This window comes from Hipposideros armiger, unplaced genomic scaffold (genome assembly GCF_001890085.2).
Source record: "Hipposideros armiger isolate ML-2016 unplaced genomic scaffold, ASM189008v1 scaffold_481, whole genome shotgun sequence".
NCBI classification, from domain to species: Eukaryota; Metazoa; Chordata; class Mammalia; order Chiroptera; family Hipposideridae; genus Hipposideros; species Hipposideros armiger.
The window spans coordinates 1,107,761-1,130,066 of NW_017731831.1; the positions used below are offsets into that span (position 1 = coordinate 1,107,761).

General features: G+C 42.9%; 2 protein-coding genes across 2 annotated transcripts in view; one reads left to right on the top strand and one right to left on the bottom strand.

Moving 5' to 3' along the window:
- Positions 1-668: 668 nt before the first annotated feature.
- LOC109395694 (claudin-22-like) lies at positions 669-2,282 on the top strand. Its single transcript, XM_019666939.1, has one exon. It carries the CDS (start codon positions 967-969, stop codon positions 1,627-1,629), a length of 663 nt encoding a protein of 220 aa, XP_019522484.1. The 5' UTR covers positions 669-966; the 3' UTR covers positions 1,630-2,282.
- A 526-nt stretch (positions 2,283-2,808) lies between these two features.
- WWC2 (WW and C2 domain containing 2) overlaps positions 2,809-22,306 on the bottom strand; it is a 189,115-nt gene continuing 169,617 nt past the window's right edge. Inside the window, exons 20-23 of the mRNA XM_019666959.1 lie at positions 21,713-21,805; positions 18,168-18,410; positions 9,032-9,159; positions 2,809-5,564 (exon numbers count right to left, since the gene is read on the bottom strand). Coding sequence (XP_019522504.1) covers positions 5,498-5,564; positions 9,032-9,159; positions 18,168-18,410; positions 21,713-21,805 — 531 coding nt within the window. The 3' untranslated portion in view covers positions 2,809-5,497. The remainder of the gene's footprint in view (positions 5,565-9,031; positions 9,160-18,167; positions 18,411-21,712; positions 21,806-22,306) is intronic.

Here is a 22,306-nt window from a genome sequence, read left to right on the forward strand (position 1 = left end):
GGCCAATCCCCTCTCTTGTCTCTTCCATCAGAAACTTTTTTTCTCTGTCTCTCAAAAGCTTTGTTTAAAAAAGATGAACAATTAAAGAATTTTTGCTTGATATTGAGTTATTGACAGTTCACTTGCTTCACTAAAAACTTTCCTTTGTTGAATTAAAAATTATAAGCTTTTGTATATACTTTAGCTGTGCATCAAGAGATGTTGATTGTAACCTATAAAGTCCTTTTGCTTAACTTTTCCACAGTATAGAAAGCATCTTCAAGCAAAGAAAAAACAAACAAACGTTTATGCATACGTGTATGAATTTGACAGAAAGGTATATAGGTAAACAGATTTGATATTTAGTTCAACATTGTTTCATGTTATGTGGCATATATAGCCTAAGGAATAATAATAAAAAAGGCCTGATTTAAGGTCTAGAGGGATTTGTGATAGATTCATTTATTTGGTTAAGAAATACTTTTCTTGAACCTATTTTTCAAAAATGGCAACACTCAGTTACCACAATATATGTACCGAGAATGTGAGAACTGTAACAGATGAAAATCTAACCAGGTGCAGTTAGTAAGAGATAAAACGGTAGGAATTGAACAGAACTATTAAACATTTTGCATTTAGACTTTTTAATTCTTTGGCTTGTGAGAAAGGTTGGGAACAACATGAAAGCCATTTAAACATTAACAATGAAAGGATTATTACTACTTAATGTTATTTTGGGGACAAACTGCTTACTAGAAAATTGATCTTGGCCACACCTTGGCATTACTGGTTTGGAGAATTATTTCCCTATCCTTTTCTGAAACCTATTCAACATAGAATCAAACAATAGCAACTCTGGCAAGAATCCTCCTACATACACAATGAAAAAAACATTTCTGAGCTCTGTAAGTGATAACACAAGCATCACACTTTTTCCAGCAACCGAAAGGCCAGAGGTAGTTTGACTAAAGCTTGCAGGACTTTATAATGGCTTTAGTATTTAGAACTGTGGCACAATTGGCTGGAATTTCATTATCTTTGCTGGGATGGGTTTTATCCTGTCTTACAAACTACCTGCCACATTGGAAAAACCTCAACCTGGACTTAAATTTAATGGAAAACTGGACCATGGGACTCTGGCAAACCTGTGTCATCCAAGAAGAAGGTGGGATGCAATGCAAGGACTTTGATTCTTTCTTGGCTCTGCCTGCCGAGCTCAGGATCTCCAGGATTTTAATGTTTTTGTCAAATGGGCTGGGATTTCTGGGCCTGTTGGTCTCCGGGTTTGGGCTGGACTGCTTGAGAATTGGAGAGAGACAGCACGAACTCAAGAAACGACTGTTAATCCTGGGAGGAACTCTCCTCTGGACAGCAGGCATCGCAGCCCTTGTTCCGGTCTCCTGGGTGGCCTACATGACAGTCCAGGAGTTCTGGGATGAGACCATCCCAGAGATCGTGCCCAGGTGGGAGTTTGGGGATGCGCTCTTCATCGGCTGGTTTGCTGGTTTTTTTCTCCTCCTAGGAGGATGTCTGCTGAACTGTGTGGCCTGCTCCTCCCAAGCTCCCATAGCTTCTGGCCACTACGCAGTGGCAGAAAGGCAGTATCTCCGTCAACACCTGGAGATGAAAAACACCCACCTGGAAATCTAAGCCAGATGAGATCAGTGGTGTCCACTCCTCAGGAAATGCTCACTCAACCTGGATTTGGTAGGATTTCCTACTGTATAGTCACCCAGCCATTATGCTTAAATGATTTTCTAAAATGCATCCTCCCTGTGGCTATTAATTTCTTAAACTGTGATTTCTTTCTAAGACGATAAACCACTTTTATCTTCTAGTCTGAGACCAAAACCAATCAAGGCTTAATAGTAATTTTACTCATTACTGATGAGTTTTCTCAGTTTTAAAATAGATTTAGTGATTGTACAGAACTAGTAAATAAAACATTCTATTAGTACTTCTGTTATCTTTGAAGGTGTTATTCATAGAGATGAATATTGTGGGAATTGGAAATGTTACTGCTAATCATTTACTTCTTTCAAGTGTTTCAGATCACCTATTATATGAAACTATAGTCTCGCTGCATATTTATTTAAAATGTACAACATCTGATTATACTGAAAAAATTGCTGGCTCTTTGAAAGCTGGAGAGGTGACATGTGGGACACATCATCTTATTAATCAGAGACCTCAAGGCCTCTATGGAGCCTTTCTCACAAGTCATCCACATTCATTCAAGCCTTATTTACCATGTCAGAAGCAGAGGAGGGCAGTTTTCTGTTTTGGAGGATTCACATGAAATCTACCACACAAAAGTGCCTTTGCTTTTGTGTTCTGTGCTCTGCTATAGATAGCCAATGTGTCACGACATCCTCCTCCCCCCGCCGTTCTGTGGGGCAGCCACAAGGGGGCACTGCAGGTCAGAACTGGGGTGTGTGGGCAGAGTCCCTCCTGGACCCGGGTCACCGAGGGAGCACACTGCCTCCAGGCGGTGCAATGACAGAGCTCATATTTTGGGGCTCTTTGTTTTACTTGCACAAAGAAAATACTCATCTTTTTTTTTTTTTTTTAATCAGCAATACGCATCATCCAACCAAGAAGTATTCATGACAAACTGCTGGCTTGGGGAATTTTTCATGAAAGGTTTTATATTTGCTTGGTACACGGTTCAAGTAAATTCTCGTGTTTGAGCCAATCAGGGAAATTAACTGAACAATAAACGACACTGAAATAAAGTATTAGGCAATATGTATCTTTGTTTAAAAAAAACCCAAAAACCCAGTGAATTGTTTTCCACCCACAAACACATGAAAAGTGCAGAAACCAAAGTTAATCTATGTGATGTATTTGCACACTTTTACAAACAAGACATTAAAACAGAAACATATTCAGAATTTAACCTGATTAAATATTTAGTTCAGTCCTGAGCTTTTGATATTTAATACAATATAAAGTAATAGCAAAAAAAAAAAAAGATTTTAAATTTATTTGATTTGCATGCTACAGAGATTCAGCTAAACTTTGTTCATCTGGCTAGCAACATTCTTTTTGTACCTGTAACACTTAGATTCTGATATACAAAATTATAATAACATATTGATAAGTCAAACTTGAGAACTAAATATTACATTCTTTTTACCCTGTGCAGAATAAATTCTACCTTTAAAAATAGCATTTATAATATTAAAATTCATATTGTCCATATGGTTTTGTGATCAAGTTATTAAAATGTTTTGTCACTGTGAATCATTTTGGTTAGTACAAATATGACAAGATTGTTAAAAGCTGCCTATAAATACATAACACAATTGCTGATTTTTAAAGTGTGGAAAAGGATAATATTAAAATAAGTTTCTCATGTTAGAAATGAGCAAATTTTGTACAATAAAGCCGAAAGCATTGTGGTCACAATTGTTAACTACCAGCCTGAGACAGATTTTATTCTTTTATACTTGTCAGAAACTTTTTGTATTACAAAAAGTAAACAGCTAATCTGATGATTCATAAAGCTGTAAATATTCCAATATAGGCTTTTCTATGTCCAACATTTAAAATGGCCAGAACCGAACTATATATTAAACAGAACATAAATAAGACCGTAAATAAATAAATGAAAATAAAATCGTACGGTACAACTACACATAGTCTATAAACATTTTCACGGTCAAATTAAGAAGCTGAAAACAGCTGACCTTCATTTAACTCTACATTAAATAAACTTCTGTCTTTCACATTTGACCTTGACAAGGATGAATGGTATTCTTTTCCCAGTTTTCCTTACTCGTCTAATAGAATAACTGGGCAGCCTGGAAGGACTGTGCTCAGTCAATTCACGAGGCTGGTTTTTGTTCAAAGTAGTGTCACGTCCAGTTATAGCTTCAAAGACATGTGTATATAAGTGGTGGGACACTTACGAAAAAAATAAAGTTCCAGGCTCAGGAATTGCTTAATTTGAATTTTGATTCTGATAAAATTAACTTTCCAAAGTATGTATAATTACTTTTCATGGAAATAAAAATTCTTGCTAATGAGGCTTAGGACTAGAACTTGGGGCCCATAGAATAGGAAACGGGCTCGTTCCTTTAAGATGATTTTTGCATTTCCAAAAAACCCCAAAAAACTGACTTAGATTGCTATAAAAGATGGCTAACCAAAAATCGCCTCTGCCAGTATTACAGATTGAGTAATAAGTATGACTTAAATTGCATACAACTATTTTAAAAGTCTTTATGCTGGCAGAGCTACCCCGGGGATTTGTTTCTTTTAAGAAGAGCTTGGATTGGGTGAGCTTAAGTTCTACACTGGAAGATGCTTTAGTGAGTTCACATCTCTAAATTTGTTAATCTAGGATGGCTTTTTTTTTTTTTTAAACAAATGACAGTCTGTACATGAAATTAATAATCTCCCAGGCACCCTCTTCTCTTTGCCGCGCAGCTCCTTACCATAAATTATAGATAGGATCCCCTATATGAGAGCCGCAAAGTAACTGCTAGTAAATGTTAGAAATCTGTTAAATAAAGGATTAAAAAAATTTTTTTTTGGCAACTTTGATTCCATCAAAAGGCCCTTTCCTCTGTTCCTGGTTTCCCCAAATGACTGCTGATGTGTTTCCCTCCATGTCATCACAATTCTGTCCTTAGAACATGGGCCACCACGTTCTTCTGCTTGACGCCATCCTGATACCTAGGGTGAAACACGCTGTGCAAGCCAGGAGCTCCCATCTGAACACTTACCCTAACTCAGGCTGAGTCAGAAGCAGCAGCCGCTCACTGATGAGTGTCAGTGCATTATAGGGTAACTGGCTTTCTCCTTTCCTCTCCCTACCCTTATTGTCATAAATCACAAGATCTTTAGCGCGGCCAGGAGGAACGCTCCTGTGCATTCTCATGTTCTGGAACTCAGCATTTTGGTTTTGTTCTCTTTAGACAAACAGAAAAGGACAAAAAGGAAACTGTTTTAAGGAAACAAAGTGTTCCAACGTAGGCAACAGAAATGAATACAGCACCTGTTTCAGGTGGACTTGGAACTCTGCACTGAAGCGTATGCTCATGTTCAACTTCAAACTAAAAGAGCTGCTCTCTAGTACAAAAATGTCACATGCCGCTGTTGCCTCTTCACAGTCTACTCACAAGAACACAAAGGAAAAGCAAAAACCACCTTCTGCTAAGCCGAGTTATTTCTCAACAATCAGCTCAATAGGATATACACTGGGTACTGCCTCGATTCCATTTTTACAAAACAAAGCCCACTGGCAGTGCACACACACTTACACATTTGTGTACCAGATTATTCCATTTTGGTTATCTGATTTTTTTGCTTTTTTAAACATATAAGAATTACATTCAAGATACTTTAGAAATTACATGTTGAAAATCTGATGTGAAGTAAAAGCTCTTTAAGAGTTGACAGTTATAGTACAACCTCGCCGCCCCCCCTCCCCAAAAAAACCCCCAATGTTCTGTCTTTTGCTCTCCCTAAGAAATGAACAGGTGAACAAATCATTTCTTCAGCAATGTAATCACACGTCATCGGCTGGCAGGGACGGGATGCTTATCTTCGCTCTGGTGAAGTAGGTGATCTTCTCCCTAGGGTCGGGGTGAGAAATCAGCTCACTTAAATGCAATGCCGAAAATACTCTGTGACCATTAGAAATAGTTCCAAGGCTATTTCTAGGAGTCTCCACAAGCCCGGACAGGAGCTTTTTTCCTGAGGTAGAACTCCATGTAAAATCAAGATGGTCTCTGCCCTTTACATCAGGATGCAAAGCAGGGCAGCGGCTCTGGCTCCTGGTACATAATCTACAGACCCAGACAGTCTGTTCCTTTCCAGGATTTCCAATGTAAGACAGTTTTTAAACCATTGGGGGGGTCAGCCCAGGTATGAGTGTTTCTAAACCAGGTAGTAGAGGATATAAGAGGGCTGAAATCCTAGGAAATTTCTCAGGAACCTCTCAGAAAAATTACACGATACCGGGAAAATTCTTTAAAATCAGGATTATGTAACTTGATGAACAATACCATGGTTCAAATGGAGAGAGTAAGAACCTGACTGTCATAAAGGTGAATCTGTCCTGCATCCCGAAGCAGGGATACGTAGAAACAACCCAAAAGGGAGAAGGCTGAGAAAAAAAGGGGCAGAATGGTTTTCAGAAGTTAGGAGAGTGTTAAAAAAAAATGCTTTAGGATTGTCTGTTTTTTCTACAAAACCTTCACCTCGTACACACTATCCCATCAACACGCATTTACTGAGGGTGTGTTGTGTACGCAGGGCATGTTGGTGGCCTTGAAGAAGAACGAGGCATGAGCCCCACTCTGAGAAAAACAAACCGTCTAGATGGGGGGGGGGGGAAAGCGTGGGGCTAGAAGCAAGAACTGAAGTGAAAAAGAATAAGGAAAAGGGAGAGAAGAAAAGTAAGAGTGAAAAATTATGGAAATTGAACTCAGTTTTTTTTGCGGTATAAGTATCCTTTTGATTTGTTCGATTCCAGAACCGATAAAAATAAGAATTTAAAAAGGCAAGTGGGCGCGGTCGTCATGTCACTGAAGGCTACAAGGCAGAACTGAAAACTGGGGACCCCCCACTCCAACACTTCCTGGAAGTGGGTTTCTTTGACTACCATAGTGTTTTTTAAATGCCTGAATTAGTCGCCAGTATCCACATGTAAGATATTTCACATAAAATTCCTGATTTCTAACTTCCCTGGACAAGTCAGAAGACCAGGGAACACAGGGTGCTTGGTTCCAGATGAAACAGGCCGCGCGGCGGAGTCGCCTGTGTGTCGGGCAGGGCGCCCCTGCCCCACTGCTCCCCACTGGCTCACTGTCCCAGGCCCGGCCACAGCGACCAGGTGCCTCCACGTCCCCAGTACAATCTGTCTTATCTGGTCCATCTCTCACTCATTTTCATCACCTGCCCGGTGACATACATGAGTTTGTACGTCACGGGGCACTCGAGTGTTTATAAATCTTTACTTTGGGTTTTAGCAGCAGCTGGAGGTTGTATGACTTCCATGCTGGACGATGTTGCTTACCTGAGAGAGACCATAAAGATTCCTCTCACCACCCTCCAGTCATAAAAACCCGAAGAGCAGCATTCTCTAATAGTTAAAGGAGTGATTCAGCAGCAGCATGGCGGCAGGAGAAACCTGACTCTACTCTAAACAGTCATATTAAACAAAGTCTGAAGCCCAGGACGCCTCAGCTTCCTTTCCCTCCACGCTGGGCTCCTTCAGCACTGACCTCCGCCTTCCGCCTCTGACGTCACTCTTCCGCCTGCAGCCCAGTCCTGTCCCCTCCCCACGATGGCTGCCGCACCTTGCATCGCAATGTCTAGCTCCACACGTCTCCTCCTGCAGCCTAACAGCTTTCTACAGACTCCTCTATACAACCCAAACCCAAACCCAAACCCAAACCAAGAAAACAAACCGTTTCTGTGGCCCTCTCACTTGACTGAACTGTCCCTGAATGGTGACCAGTGGCCTCCTGATCACCTAGCTGGCAGTGGTGTGTTTTTCAATTCACTCCTTTCCTGTTGCATTTGACAGTATCAACCGCCCCTCCTTTCAGCCCCAGGACCACGCTGTCCTGGTTCTCCTCTGACCTCTCGGACTCTTCCTTCTCACATCTTTTTGGCTGGGAGGGAGCCCCTCAAATGGCTGGCATCTGCCACACCGCCTCTCCTGCCCGCCTTTTCACATTTTCTGGGATGTCTGACCCATTTCCGTTGATAGAGCTGCTGCATGTAGGATGAAGACCCCACTTTTATTTTTAATTTTTATTTTTTTTAGCTGAGCCATCCTGCTACCTGTTGGTAGCTCAGCGGCAGCTCGGCTCCAGCCGGGGTTTGAGCCGGCGACCCTGTTGCTCAGAGCTCACACTCTTGAGCGAGCTCTTGGCCAACTGAGCCACTCAGCCAGCCAAGACCCCATTTTTAAATCTCCTCTCCTGACCCTTAATCCTGGCTTTGGATTTTTATTTCTACTTGTCTCCTGGCGATGGTTACCTGGGCTGTCCTACCGAATTGTTAGTCTGCCATGCCCCAAAGCACAACTTCCTCCCTCACAGCGATCCAGCTCCCCACTCTCCAGGGCGGGCACCTGGACGCGGTGCTCCGCCCCCTCCCACCGCCCCTCTGCCCACTCACCTCCAATCACACTCCCATCACCTGACTGGCTTCCTCCTTTCCAGCTCCAGCCTGGGCCCTCTCCGTGATGCCTGTAAGGTTGGCCCCACATAAAATCTATCCCCTCCACGTGCTTTTGTGCCTGGAGACCCCAGCTGGCTCTCCCATCACCTAAACCCCTGGGTGAACACCTCGGACAAAGCAGGCCAGGCCCTGTGTGGAGTGAGCCAAGCCGCCCCACAGGCTCAGCAGCTGGCGCTCCCGCACGCACACGGAGCTTGTCTTGCCTGCGAAGGCTCTGTGCCTCCGTCCATGCTGGTCCCTCCGCCGTGAGGCCCTCCTCAACCTACCCCCCGAGTGCCTGAAAAGCTCGTACCCCTCCGCCATGGTGCAAATACTGCCTGTTTTATAACCTCCTGCTAGCTTCTGCGGGCCCTGCACAGGTTTAGGTTCCTCCTGTGCGCCCTGGCAGGGCCCAACTTAGGCCTTCGGTGGGCTCGGCCCTACCGGCGCTGCGACGGTGTGCTTCCCTGCCCCTCCCCACAGCCCGAGCCCTGTGAGCAGGCGCATGTGTGCTTCAGGGCCCAGCACGGCACGCGGCTTATGGGGGTGCCCAAGGAGTGTCTCTGGGATGAGTGGGCAAAACCCTGATAAATGTCTTTTCTGTACTTCTTTGTATTCTGCATCAAGATCTGTCCATGAGATGTGCTAACTGCTTCTGAGAGCTGGGGACCCCCTGGGTTCGTTGGGGGCCAGGACTGCTGCCAGTGGGGTTTGTACCCTCAGGAAGGAGCAAATGGAGACTTAGACGTCCAGTCTGGGAGGACAGGGTTTGGCGTCTCATATCCTGATAGTAACTTCCAGCACTCTGAGGTGAACTCCTACATAATTCAGACCACATGCGGACAACCCCACAGGCAGGGCCGTTTACCTGAAGGACTGCACCTGCCGGGGAACCTTCCGGCTCTGTTCGCGGAGGCGACACACGTCCTTGGAGACCTGCCTCATCAATTTCTCGGCATTCAAATCTTGCTTCTGCTCTTCTTTTGACTGTTCAGCCTGGCAAAGGAAATAAAAACACAAAGATCCCATAAAATGTTAATTACAAATCCCCGAAGACATGCTATAAGGCTTGAAGGATTCTGAACTAAAGCCAGGAGGGAAACAGGCAGCTCATGAGGTGGGTGTCTTTTCTCACAATCAGGGGACAATACTCACGGGACGGGTTGAACGCATGCTTAGGTGGGGCAGTCACTGATTTGGGGAGAGTTTATTTTATTGCATTAAAAAAATCTTATTACATAGGCAATACATGATCAGTTTATTACATCTAGAAAACCTAAGAACCCTCAAAAAGGAAACTAAACATTACTTATGGCGCTGTGTGCAAGAAATATATACTGTTAACATTTTGGTGAATATTCTTTCAACCTCTTATTCATTGTTTCAACCTTTTCTTCTATTTTTGCCATTTAAAAACTGTTTCTTGAAGTAGAATTTACATACCAAAAAGTACACATAAATTATAGCTCAAAGAACTTTTACAAACTGAACACACCCATGTAACCAGCACCAGAGGAAGAAACAAACATTCCCAGTTCCCAGAACCCCCTTTGTCTGCTTCCAGTAACCAGCCCCAAGAGTTACCAGCATCTGACTTCTAATAGCACAGGTCACTTTTGCCTATTTTGCTTATATAAATGCAACAGTACAGCAGGTACTCTTTAGGTCTTCCTTCTCTTGTTCAGTATTATGCTTACAAGAATCACACACACTATTGCATGTGGTTGTAACCTGTTTTACTCACTGCTGTATATCACACAATGTGACTTTAGCACAATTTTGCATGAACGTATTTTAAAAATAAAAATGGAATAAATATTATATTAAAAGTTCCTCTTTCATTCATTCATTTATCCAATCAAGAAATATTTATTGATTTCCTTCTAAAAAAGGAGGTGTAAGTTAATGAAAAGCACAAACTCTGGAGCCTTATTGCCTGGGTTCAAATTCCATCTCTGACATTCACTAGCGATGTGCATCTGGGCAAATTGCTTGCCCTTCCTGTACCAGTTTTCTCATCTGTAAACTGGGAATAAGCACTTACTTCAAAGGGTTGTTGCAAAGTTTAAATGAGTTAATATATGTAAAGTACTTAGAGTAGTACCCAACACATCATAAAATCCACTATTTCAGTGTTCAGCTATTAGTTTTTTGTTTTTTAACTATATGCCAGGTACTGTACTAGGAGCTAGAGATGTAGCTACGGACAAGACAGTAAATGTACCAGAAAGACGCTGAGATGCAGATTTTAATAAACCAAGTCACAGACAGGGATAAAATTAGCGGTGGTTTCTGTTACTTAGGAATAAGGGTAGCAGTATATGAGTTGTAGCACATGGCGGCCTCCCAGAGCACTGCTTGGGTAGCTAAGTTTCCCCAACATCCCTGGTGAGGATTGGGAGGCAAATAAAGAGGAAAGTTCCCTGTATCAGCACCAAGCATTTTGTTCAGAATTCATTTTCTTAAAGCAGCTTTCCAAACAAATACCAAAGCCAACTCACATATTTATAAGGTCTTGCAGTCCCCAAAACACAAAGTAAATTAAATTAGATTTTTATTTCTGTCAGATGGGGATAACGACTGCTTTTAGATGGCACCACTTCCCTTCATTGAGTGCATATGTATTATATTAAATAGTCTTAAGTCTTCACTGCACAGAAAGCTAAATCCTCTACAATAGGGTATCCCTCAAACTATGCTAATGATAATCTAATGTGGTGACCTCTGATTTTTTTCACCACAAAGGATTCTCTTTTCTAGATATTTTTTACTGCCTTCCTTCCCCCTGTTTAGAAAGATTTTCTTTAGAAAAGTGGTCTGTATTTGTTAAGTAACAATTCTTTCTTGAATATTTTGTAATTGATGAGCTAGATTAGCTGTTACTTGGAGCTTCTGAATTTATGTAATTCAAGTTCAAAGTGGACAAATGTGATACTTTAGTTCTTCTGAAGCCTTATTTTTAGTAAATGGATGCTTTTTCATTAGGTCCCAGGTAAAGAACTACTGACTTAGTAAACACAAAGAAGTGACTTCTACCATGATGTGATATGTCAAATGAGTAAATTAGTGATTATACTGAACTGCTGCTGCTATTGTAATTCTTGGTAAATTATGACTTAACCAATCTTAAACTGGCTGTCTGCTTATTGAGTTTAGGAAAAGCCAGAGAAGGTACGTACCTGCTAATGTGCTTAGGTCCAGTTTCCCCAAGAAAATGTATTTTATCAGATCAGAAATACAACAGGCCCCCAGGATCCTACTCAGTCTTCTGTCACTTTCCATGTGAATGGAACTGTGGTGTTCTATTTTATCCCCTTTAGAGCACTATTAAGACAGTCCCTCTAGCCTAATGGCTGCTGATATTTTCAACTACCAGCATTTTTGTGGTGACTACAAAATCACTTTGAAACTTGGCTGCTTTTTGCAAAACAAGACAGGCAGTGGAACACACACAGATATTCCTTTTCCTACGAAATGAGAACATGCTTCACTGAAGACTCCATTTGTCTCTGTGTTCACATATTTATAGCTGTACCTATATCTGTGTCTTTCTTGCAAAAATTTGGGTGACAACATATATCATAAAATTTGTCAGCTGTTAATAATCGATAGTAGCCAACTTTTCAGGCAGTTAAATCTCAGCGTTGAATACTTCACTGCAATCATTAAGATTTATTTTGTTGAATGAGGTGTATTAATATCTTTGACATGTAATTTTCTTAGCAGAGTCTAACTTTTAAAAATGTTAACATCTGTCTTATTATAAAGTTTCCTGAACTTTGGTGTTTTGACAGGTAAACACTCCGAGGAAGAAAAAGAAATTTCTGCTTTGTAAGCAACATGAGGCTCCTTGGGGAAAATGCCAGCCGTTCCTGGGCACACCTCTCCCCTTCCCATCCAGCAAGTCACTATAAGCTGCCTGATTCACAAGAATCGGAAGCTACTCTATATGCCCCAGATTCAGAAGAGTGTGATTAACCTTCAGTTTAAGTGCTGGGAGCCTGACCAGCAGAAAGGTCCTGTGATTTACTCACTGGCACATTAAGAAGCCTAACGGAACAAGGCACACAATCCAGTCTTAATTTACAGTCCTACATTTCCTGCTCCGCTTCCTCGGGAGGTTGTACAACACACAAGGATACTAACTCTGATTCAGTTTTTATTCCAAGCTACAAAACAGACTTTCAACCACCAAGGAGGAAGGTTATGGAGTATGACCCGGAGACCCGACAGCTTCCCTGATCAGGGAGGCGAATCCAGGATGTGCTTTGGGCTTCAATTAACTGCTTTTCTGGGAGCCGTATTTTTTATGGCAATGGGCAGGCTCTTTGCTCATCGTTGGGCATTTTATGAGCACCCTGCCGAAACCCTCACAAATCCCTGGCACGCCAGGGACACGGAAGGGCAGCGTGTGAGTGTGTGTTGGTGTGTCCGCATGTACTCGTATATACAGAAGAGCACGTGGAAAGGAAGAGCAAGCAGGAAAGATAAGTCAGTGGTTATTACCAACTTCTGTGGCCGTAATGAAAGGCACACAGTGGAAACGGTCTGCATTTTCACAGAGCTGGCTATTACAAACTTCAGTGGTGACTAAAAAAAGCATGTAACTCAAATAGTCTATATATACAGAGCTGGTAAAAATAAAGATAGAAACATCTGTACTCAGGGGAGTCAGATTGTTGGTTTTTTTAAAAGATTTTTATTGGGGAATTGGGGGGATGGGAACAGCGCTGGGGAATTGGGGGAAGGGGAACAGACAAGTTGCTGTCCTTTTGTTCTTCAGTCTAGTTGTGGAGGATGTTGCTTCACTGGCCCAAGTTGGCACCATCATTGCGCTCTTCCCGGGCGAGGCACATCAGTCGCCGGCTTCTGGATGGCCACTCACTGCGGCTGCTGGCCGCTCACGCTAGCTGCTGGCTGCATAGGGTCCCATGGCAACCCACTGCCACAGGAGCTGCAGCCTACGCCGTCCCGGGGACTCAGGGCAGCCCAGCTCCAGGTTGAGCTGTTGTTCAGCATCTTAGCTGTGGAGGGCAGTGTCACTGGCCCTCATATGTGGGATCCGAACCGGGGTCCTCTGGCATCCCAAGCCAGTTCTTAACCATCGCGCCACTCGGCCGGCCCAGATTGTTTTTAAAACAGCATAAAACAGCATCTTGTTTTGTGAGCTTTTCCTTCACTGCTGCTTGATGCCACAATGGCCAGCAGGCAGGAGACAAAGATGGAGGGGAGGCAGGCTTGGCGGTTTCCCAAGGTTCAATACAGATCTGCTCTACATGACCTGCGTAAGACTGAACTGTGAACATCTTTATATGGGAAAGCTTCAAGGAATCGGATCTTTCCTTGGACTTCAGAATTATCGAAGTGCTCCACGTACCCTAGCGGTTTGGTTCTTTTAGGCCAAGTAGCCTTCAAGTTCCGCACATTTCCCTGAATCTTCACTTACTATTGAAAGCAGATTACATTTGATCTCTTTTTAGCATATTACATTTGATCTCAAAGAGATCACTAGAAACACTCTTTGTGGCTATCTGAATCCAATTCTCATATTTTATAGACAAGTATATAAAATCCTATTTGAGCACAGAAAAAAACAAAGCGACAGATATGCACACTTTATCTGGCATTTTATGAGGCAGATTTGTTTTTATTTAATTATTTTTTTGTTCGATGAGAAAGCGGAAGGAGCTGTGAAGGAAAGGAACAGCGGGGAGGGTAATGAGCACGCAAAGCTGGCAGACGTCAGAGGCTCTCGCCCTCACCCCAGAAACGCCCGTGGGTCTCTTAGCCTTGCTGTTATTTAGACCTGAAACAAGGACCTCCAGCGTATACCAGTGACTTTTTCACTGGGTATCATCAGGCTAGCTAGAGTTTGGGCCCCATATTGTGGGGGGGAATCACAGCATTTTGTGCATATGAGTTTTAACTCCTCTAAAAGGGTTTTATCTGAGCACCCCTACATAATATTGTTCACAGTAAAGCTCTAGGAAAATGATAGCACTGGTATGGAGCAGGCTGAATACAACTATCTCAGCTCTTAATGGCCCTTCGTTATTTATGTATGTCTATATTCATGTTTGCTTAGGCTGGAATTTTCTTGATAACTGGGAAATGTATATTCTCATTCTGAATCAGACATCTCTCACACATCAGCTCAGATCCTCTTGACCTTTCCTGCTTCCTTGTGGTCACAGCCCTCTAGAGGGACGTGTGTGTGTGTGTGTGTGTGTGTGTGTGTGTGTCTAGTGGACTTCACAAAGGCACACTAGAGTCTCTCCTCATTCCTCCCTGAGCCTCCGGCCCCTGCCACAGGTTTTCCTGTTGAAGCCGAAATATGCCACGAGACTGCTTGGCACCCACACAGGCACACGGGTAGAACCATTCTCCTTTCCCCTCTCTGCGGGATGACTGAGACGCACTCTACAGGCCCCCAGGAGCCGGTCCTCTGGCAGCCAGCAAGCAACACACACAGTGGCCACCTTCTTCCTCGCTCCCCTCTGCTCCCTGGAGCTGCACCCCCTTCATGGAACTGTGGAATGGGAGTGTTTATCTCAGGCTCTGCACAATCACAAGAGAAACCTCCTTGGGCTCTTCTCTCCCAGGACCTTGGTGTGCAAACTGATTATGAAACCAACTCAGTGTTGGTTCATCAGATGACACAGATCAGAAATCCGCTACTAAGACAGAATTAAATTTCTAAACAAAATCATCAGCGCAACTCGAGTAAGGGTGATTGCAGTCATCAGCAGAAACGTATGAGGCTAGACTCGCGCCTAAGTAGGTGTCATTTAATGACTGAACAGCTGCAAATTAATACAAAAACAAAGCACTATTTTACAAAAGAAGAATTCTAAAGTGCCGCTCTTCTAAAGCACTTCCAAAGCTGGAACAAGATCAGCTTACATCCTGCATCGGGAAAGACTCAGGAGACCCAGGCCCTTGAACCTCTGCATTCTTGATGCAAGCTGGAAAACCCCATGAAGTCCGAGTGAGAAGTTGTTCCCTCATCTGAATGAGCATTGTTATGCTGCTGATAGGAGGCCTGCTCTGTGAGAAAAGTGCACCCAATGTGGCATTCCAGCTAACTCTATTGGCCAATGGCACTGGCCTTGTGCAGAAGAGCTGGGGTGTGTTGAGAATTTAAAAAGCAAAACCTCACACACCTACAGCAGCACTTTTAAGGAGATGCTGGTTCTGAGGTCAGCACAGGAAATGATAGCCCAGGCAGGTATTTTAGCCAGCACCTACTTTTTAGATGGTAACTTCCAATAGGGATAATAAGAATGCTAATAATTACGAGACGAAACGGGAAAAATACCACTCATGTCACACAAACGGCTGCCTGAATGACAGAGGTGACAGTTTTCAAAGAGGTCACTGACAAGGGAATTTAGTTTAACTTCACTCATATTATGTCTGGAAAATCGGTCTGGCATTCCTATGACTATTTCTGTCACTAAGAACAGCATGATAGGTTGGCATGACAGGTATGAAAACAAACAAACAAGGGGCAGTCAGGGATCTTGGCAGCGTGGGAGGTGTGAACAGGCCATTTTCTCCTTATCACTGCCGCTATTTTCCTAGATCGTAATCACGTGGGTTACTGGGCACAGGACAGCATAAAACTCCTGTTTCAGAACAGTGTGTCTGAGAGTCCAGGCTAGTGTACAAACCTGTCCCTATGAAACACTAACTGATTTGATCTGATAATATCCCTAGACCATGGTACTCCTGGAACTTGGTCTCAGAAATACCAAGATACAGCCTGGACCAAGGGTGCCCACATCGTGGCCGTGTCTAACCCTGAGGGCAGGGCACAGGCCCTCAGGTGACCAAGCTCTCCTGGGGCCACCAAAAGTGCCCATCAGTCAGTTTTCATCATTCTTTATATGCTGCATTTATCCCTTCCCCAGCAAGTCTAAGGGAAATCCTTTATTCTAGTGGCAGGTAGGAGGGTAAACAAAACTCAAAATAGGAGAATGCAGTGTCTGGTAAGCAAGATCAGCAGGTTTTAATGAGGCAGAGGAGATTTCACCAAGGTTGGTTGGGACATCTATTACAAGGCACTGTAATACGGAAAAAGGAAAAGATGGCCTTGTGACTCCCCTGGAGCATTAACACACTAGGCTGAAGGCACCCTGGGGGAGGGTTTGCATGAAGAGGTTTATCTTCTTTACAGGGAACACTTCTGTTCAAGTTCCCCCAAGAAACCCCTCTCAGAACTTTCTGCAGCTGAAAACAAACACACATTCTTGACTGGCTCAATAAAGGACAAATTATTAAAATGAACAGGTGTGCATCAGACATCAACTCTTACTCAAGTGCAGGTTTCAGAGGCTCTGAGCAACGCATCTAAGTTGGCTCTGAAGACCTATCTCCTGGGCTGTTGGGTCCTACACTCCTTCCTGTTTTCATCTACTTGGAGTAAGGATTTCTTTAACGTAAAAGGAAAACAAGCATTACCCTAAAACCCTGCAAACCTCCAATCACTGATCAATACCAGCAAAAATCTTAGCAGAATTCTATAATGAAAGACTGAAAAAAATCCCTGAGGACGACAGTATATTTACGATACTTTTACCTTTGAAAAGATGTCTCACTCCTCCTGTTTCTTTGAATTAGTATTAGACATACTGCTTGGATCTTGTGCAAGCTCCTCACCGTATCTTGCGGAATTTGTGTAGCCCCAGGGACATGGAAGGAACCTCCCCGTCTAGCCAGTGCCACACACGTCACCAGCACACTGTTCCCAAAGGGTTTGTCTTTAGGAACTTCAGTGTCTCCCCATCACTTAGACATTCCAGGCTCTTAACAATTTTGCTCCAATCTACCTTATCTCCAACGAGGTAGGGAATGGAATAGGTGCTGAAGATACAAAAACCGAAACATAAAAGGATACATCCCATATTTGTACTCTGGGTTTTCAACTTTTACTTTTGACATTTAAGTCCTTAATCTACTGGGAGTTGATTTTTGTATATGACGCAGGGATCCCATGTTGTCTTCTCCACGTGGATCATCTTCTTTCCAGCGTCACTGACTCAACAGCTCCTCCCTTAGCCACTGGCGGACAGGCTGCCTCCATCACAGAGCAACGCCCTACAAACACGCGTCTGTTTCTGGGCTGCCGACTCATGCCGATGACCGGTCTCAATCCTTCTGCCAGTTCCTTACTGTTTACCTATGTTACCAGCTTAACAAATCCCAATTTCTTGTGGGGCAAGTCCTCTTCCTTGTTGTTTTTTTTCTCCAGAAGTATCATTTTTTTTTAGCATAATAAAGTGATTTACAAAATATATAAATTCTAATCTTCAGAGAATAAATCAATTTCATAAATATGAAGGTTCTTGAAATTTTGGGTTATATTTAGGTGGCAGAATAATAGAAATAGTCCCTTAAAAATACCTATTTTTTAATCCATGATTTTATCCTATCTTGTATAGTTGTTTGTATGCTGAAAGGCAAGGGAGAATTACAATATGTGACGTGTGACCTTTCTTGAAGGTAAAAAAGAACCTGAAAACTTAGAAGCATTAAAATTAGCAATACGTTTATAATTGATGTGGTTAATGAATCTTAAAGACCCACTCATAGAAATTTCAAACAAAAGTTATCATTTATATTTAAAGTTATACTGTATTTATTTGCCAAGTCTCACATTGAGACAAAGGAACACGCTGGGCAGAAATGAAGACAATCACTTCCCCTCGCTGCCATGTTTCTGTCAGGAAACCAGTGGCCACTAGAGCTGCAGCTGCGAAGGGGGGTGGCATGGTGGGGGCACCTGTTACGTGCACCTTGGGGGGGTGGCAGTACTACCCTTAATGTCCTAGGTTTTAAAAAGGCCTCTAACTATGGGAAAAGATGTGTTTCACATTCTTAAAAAGGATTTGAAGACTTGAGCAAAACTGAGGTGCAAACTGGGTACCCTCTACATGGCAGGCTTTAAAAAAGGCAACTCTCTGTAAGCCCCTCAGAGATAACGAAGGCACTGAAATCTGTACCTGCTTCTCAGCTTGTTTCAGGAGCTTCTGGAACTGCTCATCTTCCAGCACACCTGGTGGAAGGTCCGTCTCTCCCTGAGCTTTCAGTTCCTCCAGCTTTTGCCTCAAGCCCCTCAGGGCCTGCAGTTCATCATTGAGGCGACTCTGCCGGGTTAGAGATGCCTGAAGATCCAGTTCTAAGTCTAGAGATGTGCGCACTGGGCATTCCTGTGCTGTTCTTCTAAGGACGGGTTGGCAAACCGTCTGGGTAGTCAGAAAACAAACAACAAAACACCTTGATCATATTGCTGCTCATTATTCTACTTTCCCTCCTTCCTGGCACATGATGGGATGGCATTTCCTTGCTTCCTTGAGTGAGGCATAACCAGCCAAGTGACTTGCTTTGGCCAATGACAGATATCTATCACTTCCAGGCAGAAACTTTTCAAAGCCAGTGTGAGATCTGTATATTTCTGTCACCTGTTAGAGGGACAGCAAAGATCCAGGGATGGAGGCCCTATTAGCTTGAGTCCTGACTGATGACAACAAAAGAGCATCCAGCTACCTGCAATGAACAAGTAGCTAAGCAAGAAATAAACCTTTATTGTTTTAAACCAGGTATGTTTAAAGTTGTTACCATGGTATGGCCTAGCTTGGCCTGACCAATTTACTACACAAAGGCCACCCTCTGTGAAAAACAAATACATTATAAGAAACTTACATTTCCTCCATTTCAGGACACGTGATTGTATCCCCACAGCTTACACCTCTTCCTATTGTTTCTAGAAGTGCCAGCCAGAATGTAAGCTGGTCAGCAGATATAAGAGTTGGACTCCTTCCTCTGATCAATATGCTTAAATTCCAGCTCCTTCCTTGATCTCCCATTGTCTAATATCTACTTTCACCCCCCAGATCATTGGTGTTCTTCCTGTGGCCAATCTTATCAATTTATCGAGAAATAATTAATGAATACGTATGAATAAATGACAGCTGGGGATTTGTAGGCAAAACACTTGGAAGAGAAGACATAATTTCTGACCTTGAGGACTTCGATTAGAGGATGGTAGGAGACAATAACCATCAGTAAACAGTGAAAACAGTGACTTCTGTGCCACAGGGAGGCAGGGAAGGGGGAGCTCACTCAGGGCTGGGTCAGACTCGCTTTAGTAAGAAATTCGAACACGGCTGGGTAAGACTGCATGAGCAGAGGCAAACAAGGAGGGCATTTCTTACTTATTGTTGGCAGTGGGAATGGAAAATAAGAGATTACTAATAAAAACTGGTATTATTTGATACAAGAGAGAAGGGACTCAAGCTTGAGAAGTAGTCTAGCTTGAAGATCTGGAACAGTGGTGGTGCTCATGACAGATGGACGGGAGAGGGCCTGTCTGCCCCTTTTCATGTTTCGGAGCCTTAGCCCAAGTCTGAATAGCTCTCATTGTTTCCTCCTAGTCCTCTTCCTCCTTGTGCAACACATACTGCTGTAACATTCTCTACCATCCTGTAGCATTCTTATAATTAGGTTCCCTTTACTTAACGTATGCTCTAACAAACTTATTACAGAGTAGAGTCATCTAGATACGTACTCTGTTTGATTGTATTCCTCGTTTTTCAAAATCGGTAATCCTTCCTAGCTGTCATGTACATGTAGCCTTTCTAAGGGACTCTAATGTGCAGTGGCCTGCTGGTAAATGTTTCACAACTGGCTCACTGATCTGTAGGGTTGGCCAATTTCATTGGTATAAATACTCCCGCCATAACTGTTTTCCAGCTGTCAATGTGATGTCTCTGAATTGGGAAGAGACGTGTGCCACCCGCTCTCCTGAGCCAGCACAAGGAGGCACCAGCACTAACCTCAGGCCTCTTGTGCCTGCCACTTTGGTTTTCCAGTCGGGTAAACCTTTCAATGAGCTTTGCAGATGCTTCTGTGCTCTTACACCCCTATACCTTTTTTGCTGTAACACTTAAATTAGAATATTGTTCCCCATTCACTTCTACTAACCATATCTGTCTGCTTTAAAAACCATTTAACAATCATCTCCTACACAACGTTTCAGGATTAACCTTTGTGTGGTTCAAGTAGCTCTAATAACTGAGTTTATCAGTAACCTGTTATTCAGCTTCACTCACTTCATAAACACTTCTGGTTAAAATTTCTCTGAAGAGTGCTACCATCCTTCAAACGTATGCAGGTGACATATAAAGGAGTTGAGAAGAATTTTCACTCATAATGGAAATTTAGGTGCTTTTAAAAGGGTAAAGTTCGACAATCTAAAAGATCCACACTTCAAAATTTCCTGAAAATGCTAATACTAAATAAATGCTAGCATTTTTACCTTAGAGAAAGAAATATGCTTATTACTTTCAAGTAACTAGGACATTAAGCAGGGGACCCAAATGAGCCTATTCATACCTCTAGTACTGTGCACATAGCAGCATTAAACCAGAGAGTCACTGGTAATGAGACTAATTCACCTTCCCAGTCTTCATTCCCAGTGCCTAGGCGCTGGCTGAGCTTGATCACTTCTTGTCCCTTGAATGTGTTTTCCTGCCCCCATGAGTCATTTCACACCACTTACCAACAGCACCTGGTATCTATCCCCCACTTCCCACAAGGCTACCATTTTCTTCTGCAATTTTATCCAGGTGTGAAGGCCACAGACTTGCCCCAGAAGGCCTTTTTGATTCTCCCAACCAGCTCATTCTCTTCTTTTACCCACCACGCTAAGTAGTCTTACGTGCTCCTCTGAGCACCAACTCTAGACAGGAAGCGCCTGCAGGCAGCGCCCCAGGGCTTAGCACACACAGTGGTTCATACTTACCGACACTGCACTTTAAGCTGAAATAAAACAGCTTAGCAAATGATTACTAAACAAATTCTTAGTAAAGAAAAAACTTCCCATTAGGATTTCAGCTGTTGGTAAGTAAACGGAGTTTTTGAACTACTTGAACTGTCCAGCCTTTTAACTTATTAATATTTAATATTCTCTCAGATTTATGCTTTAAAGGTCATCCAGGGACCTATGGCCTCCAGGAACACACGACTTAAGCTTTCCCATCCACATCAATCTTAACCTTCTAAAAATATCTGTTTATAAGAAAGTTACTAAAACCGTGTTACTCATTTACTGGAACACATGCCCGGTACCGGGTGTTACACTTTTCCCACAATCGCTCAAGAGCCAGACATGTGTGAAAACAAGCAGCCATCAGCAGGAATACGTGCTCCTTCTTCATCGACGCCACAAACTCAACTTCTGCCTTCATTTGCTCAGCATCCAAACCAGCGATGAATGAATGCTCTCAAGCACATCCTCTTAACGTAACTGACATAATGCTGTACCCTCCGACCCCGTGTCACTTCACACCACCTATCAACAGCACCTGGTGTCCATCCCGTATCCACTGCCAAAGGGTGCCCCTCCTACCCTCCTCTGTAACCACAGCGGCTGCATTCAATAACCCAAGAGTGTGGAGCACTGATACTCAACAGTTCTGATATTTATGCTTCGCACTCATGACTCTGGATTGGTCTAGGAGCGGGCTGCTGCTGAGGGAATACGTACCCTTTTGACTCTCAAGCTGCGCCGTTCAGTGGAGTTTCTTACAAACAGTGATTTTTTAGCCAGGGTTGAACTGTCACTGTCACTTCGGTTTAACTGGCAACAAAGGACAAAAAAAAAAAAAAAAAGGAAATCACTGCATAACAGAGTGATAGTGGACATTTACAGTTGAGAAGTGTATCAGATGGAGCAGGTAGTGAGAACAGGAGTTTAATTTCCTTAAGAAAATCCTCCCCAAACAAGTTTTTCCCTGTTCTATGCTTTCTTAAATAATGGAATTTTAAAAAAATAATAATTTAGACAATTACCTTTTGGTGGCAGTTATCAGGAGTCATGTGTTAAAATAATTATACATACTCTGAAATAAAATTATCCTTTGTATTTTTAGCCAATATGCAATATTCATTTTTTAAAGAAAAGCTGATGCACAGAGCTTAAAATCAGAGCTCAAACACAGTTTGCACAATCCAGAATGCTCAGCCCATTCTCACTTGCTCACTGGCTTCAGGTCTTTGCTGAAACGTCATCTTATCAATGAAGCCTACTCTGAACCCTACTTAAATGTTCATCCCTTGTCCTCACCATTCCCAATCCCTC